The sequence below is a fragment of the Oncorhynchus masou genome, chromosome 14 (assembly GCF_036934945.1).
Source record: "Oncorhynchus masou masou isolate Uvic2021 chromosome 14, UVic_Omas_1.1, whole genome shotgun sequence".
Lineage (NCBI taxonomy): Eukaryota > Metazoa > Chordata > Actinopteri > Salmoniformes > Salmonidae > Oncorhynchus > Oncorhynchus masou.
Window position 1 is genome coordinate 10,361,460 of NC_088225.1, and position 8,259 is coordinate 10,369,718.

At 45.3% G+C, this 8,259-nt stretch overlaps 2 protein-coding genes across 4 annotated transcripts; one reads left to right on the forward strand and one right to left on the reverse strand.

Annotated features, from left to right (window-relative positions):
• The first annotated feature begins 9 nt into the window (after window positions 1-9).
• LOC135554180 (microfibril-associated glycoprotein 4-like) lies at window positions 10-1,568 on the forward strand. 2 transcript variants are annotated; one of them, XM_064986297.1, is made up of 5 exons: window positions 10-153; window positions 246-449; window positions 655-751; window positions 895-1,062; window positions 1,205-1,568. In XM_064986297.1, the coding sequence occupies exons 1-5, from the start codon at window positions 148-150 to the stop codon at window positions 1,450-1,452; spliced, it is 723 nt and encodes a 240-aa protein (XP_064842369.1). In that variant the 5' UTR covers window positions 10-147; the 3' UTR covers window positions 1,453-1,568. The 2 variants fall into 2 exon arrangements, with proteins under 2 accessions (XP_064842369.1, XP_064842370.1); XM_064986298.1 differs by having other exon boundaries at window positions 57-153; window positions 230-449.
• zmp:0000001048 (retinol dehydrogenase 8) lies at window positions 1,552-7,396 on the reverse strand. Of its 2 annotated transcripts, XR_010457661.1 has the most exons (8): window positions 7,202-7,396; window positions 5,732-5,888; window positions 5,434-5,595; window positions 3,904-4,083; window positions 3,694-3,787; window positions 3,005-3,188; window positions 2,343-2,865; window positions 1,552-2,290 (listed from the first exon to the last, which is right to left on the reverse strand). XR_010457661.1 is itself a non-coding variant. In XM_064986292.1 (7 exons), the coding sequence occupies exons 2-7, from the start codon at window positions 5,820-5,822 to the stop codon at window positions 2,650-2,652; spliced, it is 927 nt and encodes a 308-aa protein (XP_064842364.1). In that variant the 5' UTR covers window positions 5,823-5,888; window positions 7,202-7,396; the 3' UTR covers window positions 1,552-2,649. The 2 variants fall into 2 exon arrangements, 1 of the variants encoding a protein (XP_064842364.1); XM_064986292.1 differs by having other exon boundaries at window positions 1,552-2,865.
• Window positions 7,397-8,259: the final 863 nt, after the last annotated feature.

Sequence of the window (8,259 nt, forward strand, 5' to 3'; positions counted from 1 at the left end):
GTAAACAAGTTTAAATGGTATAAAAACTGAACTTCCAAAGACCTTGCTATTCATCATTTTCCTCCAGTTCAACGTTACTCTGGGAGCGAGGAAGGATCACAACTTTGGACAACTTTCCTAAGGTCATTTTATCCTATCAGAGAAATAATGAAGGTGAGATTGGTTGCCTTGAATAGGGGGTGGGGGATTATTATTCAATAATAATAATAATAATGTCTTTAAGTTAAAGTTGACATTTATTGCAGGCTTTGGATGTGCTCATTCTACTACTCCCAGTGGCAGTCAATACTCTACCGTACGATATCATGCCAGTGGATTGTGCTGATGTGTATGGAAGGGGCTTTGGGCACAGTGGAGTGTACACCATCTACCCTGCGGGAACAACCTCCCCCATCCAGGTCTACTGTGACATGGGCTGTGACGACCAACCTGGGGGGGGGAAATGGACAGTGTGTACAGTGACTCGACCTTTTGTTTATAGCCTTTTGAGCTACAGTTTGTTTCACTAACACTACCTCAGGGCTCAATCCATGTTCTTGTTTGCGCAATTAACATTTGAAGTAGAGAATCAACCCGGAGAGATGGATAAAAAGTCCCCTTGAGTGGAACATCTCACATTTCTGTGGAACATCTCAAAATGCCCCTCTATTCCAGGTGATCCAGAAGAGAAAGGATGGGACAGTGAACTTTTACCGTGGATGGGACCAATACAGGAGTGGGTTTGGGCAGGCATCTGGAGAGTACTGGTTAGGTAAGAGCATGACGCACTGGACACATTTGAAATGTCTATGCTGAGATACGAAATGCATTAAATGTCTATTCATGTGTTTTATTACTATCTTTAGTACTCACCTCGTGTTGTGTTCTCCACCAACACCTTGTGCTCTCCCTCAGGCCTAGAAAACATCCATCTCCTCACTCAGAGGAAGAAGTATGAGTTGAGGGTGGACCTGGAGGACTTCGAAGGAGCTAAAGCCCACGTGCAGTACTCCTCCTTCTCTGTCGACTCTGAGCATGAAGGATACAAGCTGCATTTAAGTGGCTTCAAAGATGGAGGTGCCGGTGAGCCTAAAGAACATTTCCATTTCTCCTCCTTTCCCGTGAAACAACAGTATTACCAATCTGAAAGGACTACTTGGTCGATACAGTCTGAAGAAAGGTGTACTGTAAATGGAAATGTTGAACAATCCCTTCTGCATTTCAGGAAAATCTATGGATGAACACAATGGGCAGAAGTTCTCCACCTTCGATAAAGACCAGGATACTTACGCTTCAAACTGTGCTAAATCATATCTAGGAGGATGGTGGTATGGAGAATGCCACAGTGTCAATCCCAACGGGGTATATCTGTGGGGCGACTCAATCTATGGTATTGGTATCAACTGGGTGAATTGGAAAGGTTATAAATACTCTTTAAAAGCCATTGAAATGAAGATAAGGCCAGTGGAATAAGTTCACAACCTCTCACACTCACACTTTACATAAAAATATTACCTTTCAAATTATGAAAATATTTGGAAAGCCACTGAAGTTTAAACATTTTAAAGCTAATAAATTGGGAAAAAATCTTTGTCTCGTTTTATTGAAGTGTTGCCAGTCTTACCGTAAACCTTCATTACACTGTTAAAATACAGTTGTAACACACTAATATCCTCTAAAAGCTGAAGGAACAGTTGCAGGAGTCCAGATTGGTCTGAGACACACTGAACCCTTAGTCCGTACGGCTAGGTTATCGGGTTTGATTAGAGGCCAAAAAACATCAGTCCTTAACTTGTCAAAGTCTCATCTTTGTTGAGCACAGTCATTGATAGTTTAAGGAGTGGTTAGAGAATGTTCATAAGGAATCGTGTTGGTCTGAGGCGTGCATCTTTTACTAAGGATCTATCAGGAAGGTCTCAACAGTAATCTTTTGTTGTTTCTATACACAAACATGACTAGCAGAAAAGAAAAGGGGGCTTGTGCACTGCAGACTGGAGTCAATGACTCACTCCTTCTGCTCTCTCTATCCCCCTATCTCTCCTCACCAGGTTATTCACTCTGTCTCTCCAACCTTCTACTCTCTCTATCCCCCTATCTCTCCTCACCAGGTTATTCACTCTGTCTCTCCAACCTTCTGCTCTCTCTATCCCCCTATCTCTCCTCACCAGGTTATTCACTCTGTCTCTCCAACCTTCTACTCTCTCTATCCCCCTATCTCTCCTCACCATGTTATTCACTCTGTCTCTCCAACCTTCTGCTCTCTCTATCCCCCTATCTCTCCTCACCAGGTTATTCACTCTGTCTCTCCAACCTTCTACTCTCTCTATCCCTCCTCACCATGTTATTCACTCTGTCTCTCCAACCTTCTGCTCTCTCTATCCCCCTATCTCTCCTCACCAGGTTATTCACTCTGTCTCTCCAACCTTCTACTCTCTCTATCCCCCTATCTCTCTTCACCATGTTATTCACTCTGTCTCTCCAACCTTCTGCTCTCTCTATCCCCCTATCTCTCCTCACCAGGTTATTCACTCTGTCTCTCCAACCTTCTACTCTCTCTATCCCCCTATCTCTCCTCACCAGGTTATTCACTCTGTCTCTCCAACCTTCTGCTCTCTCTATCCCCCTATCTCTCCTCACTAGGTTATTCACTCTGTCTCTCCAACCTTCTGCTCATTTGGAGCTCTTCCCTGCCCTCTTCTGCAACATGCGCAGCAGCCCCAGACTGGCAGTGAATAGACTGTCGTGCTTGAACAACAGCTTATAAAAGGTGTCCAGGGGTAGACGACCGGTAGGGTCTGCGTGCTTCAGGGCAGTCATGGGCATGTACACACGGTTGGTCTGGTGGCGAAACGGAGGCTCCTTCGCTGTGATCAGTTGAAGTGTTTGCTGCAAGAGAGTAGAGTAGAGCGATTAGTATATTCTGTTTAACATTTAGCCACCAAAGGATGAGATGTTGAGACTGCATACCAAATAATACTAGGATAGTAGTCACAAAATATAAGATAGTGACATAACGGAGTGTTACCTCTGCTATTTCCTCGGGTGTCTGTGCGAGAGAGTTGAACACCTTCCTAGAGTAGGGCAGGTAGATCTCACGGAAGATCCTAGCAGTCTCCTCGTCTACCCCCGTGAGGTCCATCTTCTCAGCGTCCTCGTACACCTTCCTCTCAAACTCTGTCCCCACCGGACCAGGCTCCACTAGAGTCATCCTCAGAGTGGAAGGACAGATGGACAGAGCCGTTAGAAGGACAGAGCGGGGAGATGTACAGATGGACAGAGCGGGGAGAAGGACAGAGCGGGGAGAAGGACAGAGCGGGGAGAAGGACAGAGCAGGGAGAAGGACAGACGGACAGAGCGGGGAGAAGGACAGATGACAGAGCGGGGAGAAGGACAGATGGACAGAGCATGGAGATGGACAGAGCGGGGAGAAGGACAGAGCAGGGAGAAGGACAGATGGACAGAGCAGGGAGGACAGGTGGACAGAGCAGGGAGAGATAAAGGACCACTGTTTAACTGAGGGAATCCTCCTGCTTGCACATGCATGTGCGATCGGCTATCCCCTATCTCAGGCTAATCATCTACATGAAAACATAACCTGCGGGTTCACTGTCGTGGCATTAGGGCAAAGTCTTATTACAGCCAAGTGTTGGTTTAGTTACTGATGTATGACTCATGTGAAGTGATGTGGCTGGATCTCCTTAAACGTAGACTCACTTCACACTGAACTTCATGGCTTGTACTGCTAGACTCTCACAGAACCCCTCCACAGCAAACTTTGAAGCAGAGTAGACATCATTGAAGAGTAGCCCTATCAATACAAATACAATCCATTCATTTGTTTTAATGTACGATTCCATAGGGATAAGTTTAGGAAGTAAACACCTTATTTATTTCTGAAGCTGCATTTATGTACTGACTACTCACCCTGAATGCCCATGATGCTGCTCATCACCACAATATGTCCGCTTCGACGTCGCTTCATATCAGGCAGGATCTCCTTCACCAGCCGCACCAAGCCAAAGAAGTTGGTGTCGAAGAGCCCCTGCATGTCAGACATACTTTGGCACTCCAACGGCCCAATCATGCCTACACCTGCATTACTCACTGAGGGAGACAGATACTGCCATGTCACACCCTGTTCACTCATTATGGATAACAATGTGTTATGGTGTACTGTGTACAGTACAAGTGAGTTTATATGGGAGTGTGGTTCAAATTATCATCATGCCGTGTGCACTAGTACAGTGAAATGCCAAAAATGCAGTACATTTTTTAAGTCAAGTAGAACAAGAATGCACAAAAAATAGAAATAAGAAACACACAAGAAAGTCAGTAGGCTGTATACAGGGTCAGTTCCAGGGTCAGTAGGCTGTATACAGGGTCAGTTCCAGGGTCAGTAGGCTGTATACAGGGTCAGTTCCAGGGTCAGTAGGCTGTATACAGGGTCAGTTCCAGGGTCAGTAGGCTGTATACAGGGTCAGTTCCAGGGTCAGTAGGCTGTATACAGGGTCAGTTCCAGGGTCAGTAGGGTGTATACAGGGTCAGTTCCAGGGTCAGTAGGCTGTATACAGGGTCAGTTCCAGGGTCAGTAGGCTGTATACAGGGTCAGTTCCAGGGTCAGTAGGCTGTATACAGGGTCAGTTCCAGGGTCAGTAGGCTGTATACAGGGTCAGTTCCAGGGTCAGTAGGCTGTATACAGGGTCAGTTCCAGGGTCAGTAGGCTGTATACAGGGTCAGTTCCAGGGTCAGTAGGCTGTATACAGGGTCAGTTCCAGGGTCAGTAGGCTGTATACAGGGTCAGTAGGCTGTATACAGGGTCAGTTCCAGGGTCAGTAGGCTGTATACAGGGTCAGTAGGCTGTATACAGGGTCAGTTCCAGGGTCAGTAGGCTGTATACAGGGTCAGTTCCAGGGTTAGTAGGCTGTATACAGGGTCAGCTCCAGGGTCAGTAGGCTGTATACAAGGTCAGCTCCAGGGTCAGTAGGCTGTATACATGGTCAGTAGGCTGTATACTGGGTCAGCTCCAGGGTCAGTAGGCTGTATACAGGGTCAGTAGGCTGTATACTGGGTCAGTTCCAGGGTCAGTAGGCTGTATACAGGGTCAGCTCCAGGGTCAGTAGGCTGTATACAGGGTCAGTTCCAAGGTCAGTAGGCTGTATACAGGGTCAGTAGGCTGTAGACAGGGTCAGTAGGCTGTATACTGGGTCAGTTCCAGGGTCAGTGCCAAATCCATATTTACAATGCGCAGGGATACTGGAGTGGTAGGGTTAGAAATGTATAGGGGTAAGGTGACTAGGGGTAATGTATCAGGACATTTGATAAACAGAGTAGCTGCAGTGTATATGATTATTGCATGTGAGTGTGTGTGTGTGCGTAAAGAGTCAGTATGAATGTGTGTTTGTGTTATGTTTGTGCGTGCGTTCGAGAGCGCATGCGTGGAAGCCTAATATTCACCGAGTACATCCACCTGTCTGTCTTGCAGGCTGTCCACACACTCTCTGATGGAGTCTTCACAGCAGGCATCCAGCTGTCTGATCTCCAGGGATCTGTTCAGGGTGTCCCCAGCCACTCTCTCCAGGGGTTCCCGCTTCTCTAGGTCCCTCATGGTGGCAACCACTGCCTCACACAGACACACTGCAAGTTAACAACACCTGCATTGCATCTCAACTGATGGGTTTGAGCATGTCAAACTGTCAATTTCATTTTTGAAAACCACAATGTTTTACAATCAAGGGTTCAGTGCCTCTCTGACCTTTGAATCCCTTCTCCTTGGCCAGTCGTACAGCCACAGCCATCCCGATCCCAGAAGAACAGCCTGTCACCAGCACCCTCCTGGTCCCCATGGATACCTCAAGGCAGCTACAGTTGCTCCTGATTGAAACTGGGTACTCTGCAACTCTCCCAGAGTCCTTTGCAGTTGAAATGCATGGACCTTAGTGACCAGTCAACCTTGCGGTCACGGCCAGTGTGTGAAGCAGGTGCTTTGTTCAAAGATTAGAAGGCTAATCCTATGCGTCTATCCTGGGAACGCATTGGCTCCGTAGACGGGTTGGCTATTTAGCAACAAAACCGACACGTGCGCAACTATGGGGCAAAACTGACGTTGTTGGCTTTTGTTGACAACATGTAAACTATATTTCGTTTACAATATTTGTTTAAAACATAAATCAATTTGCAGTTGTTGTCTCTCAAATACGTCGTTACAGTTGTTGGTTAGCTAGCTAGCGAATTTGAGCCATATTAACATTGACATGCAATCAATCAAAACACCTCAAAACAAGAGATGGTATAAAGAACAAGATGAAACGATCCACTTCCGATTTCCCACATGGCAGTCTCTTGTCAGCTTTGCTAGCAATCTGGTCATCCAGAATTACAACACCACGCGGCATGGAAGCGCGCCCATCGTTTTCGTGACGTTGTCAGCTAACCCGTCTATGCTGTACGACCAAATCGATTGGTACAACGGGTCTGTGGGGTCGCTGCTTGCCCCACTTCATTCAGATGTCAGTAGCCTGCTGCTGATTGCTTAATTTCACTCTAGAGGGTAAAGTTCATTATATGGATGGCTATGTGGATTTCAGTAACAAAGCCTCCCCTCAGCCCCCTACATTAATTTCAATCACAAATGCAGATAATTTAATGACAACTGGTCTGCACCACTTTACACATCTAAATACATTTCTAATACACATATTTAAGTACATAGCATACACACATGCTACCCATGATGATACATTACATCATATTATAAACTGGGTGGTTCGAGCCCTGAACGCTGATTGGCTGACAGCAGTGGTGTATAAGACATATACCATGGGAATGACAAAACATGTATTTTTACTGATTTAATTACGTTGGCAACTTATTTATAATAGCAATAAGGCACCTCGGGGGTTTGTGATATATGACCAATATACCACGGCTAAGGGCTGTATGCAGGCACTCTGCGTTGCGTCACAAATAATAAGAACAGCCATATACCACACCCCCTCTGGCCTTATTGCTTAATTATAATGTAATAGTGAAAGGTATGCAAGATCTGATAAGCCTAAAAGGCTGCAACACAAAGTTGAAGAAGTTGCCAGCTGCGTTGTTTCCAATGACAACAAAAAAAGGTTGCTTGGTGCTGCTCTGAAATGCCCCATGTGCCGGTTAATACAGCTACAGCAGGCTACAGTTACAGCCGTTATAAATGGCTATAGTCTACCGGTATACTAACCTGTAGTGTGGGAAATAGTGCGCAGTTGCTACGGTGCAGGTATATATCCCACGTATATGTGTAATCTAATACAGATTATATATATATGTATATATATGTAAAGATTGCCAATTTAGAGCAACGTGTAAACATGTAGGTTATTCTAACCAACGCTAAAGCAAAGTGAACAGTCACATAACGACGACCGAGCAGCCGCTAGCCGGATGACCTAACTGGGTCATGTCATTTTGCAAACTGTGGCTGCTCTACTGGGAGTTGTAGTTCTTCGTAATTTACATTAGGTTTTAAATCGTTGGTTTAGGAGAGGGGGCTGGTGATTCTGTGATTCCGTTCGCTTAGATGTGACAGAGTGGTGGGGACGGTGGGGGTTGTGCGACATTCGTTAAAGAGGGGTTGGCATACAAAATATTGGAAATACAGGAATTGGAATGTGTAGGAAGAATAGAAATACAGTTGAAGTCCGAAGTTTACATACACTTCCTCATTAAAAATCGTTTTTCAACTACTCCACAATCTTTTTTAAACAAACTATAGTTTTGGCGAGTCGGTTAGGACTTTATGCATGACACAAGTCATTTTTCCAACAATTGTTTACAGACAGATTATTTCACTTATAATTCACTGTAGCACAATTCCAGTGGGTCAGACGTTTACATACACGAAGTTGACTGTGCCTTTAAACAGCTTGGAAAATTCCCGAAAAATGTCATGGCTTTAGAAGCCTCTGATAGACTAATTGACATCATTTGAGTCAATTGGAGGTGTACCTGTGGATATATTTCAAGGCCTACCTTCAAACTTAGTGCCTTTTTGCTTGACATCATGGGAAAATCAAAAGAAATCAGCCCATACTTCAGAAAAAAATGGTAGACCTCCACAAGTCTGGTTCGTCCTTGGGAGCAATTTCAAAATGCCTGAAGATACCACATTCATCTGTACAAACAATAGAACACAAGTATAAACACCATGGGACCACGCAGACATCATACCGCTCAGGAAGGAGACGCGTTCTGTCTCTTAGAGATGAACGTACTTTGGTGCAAAAGTGCAGATCAATC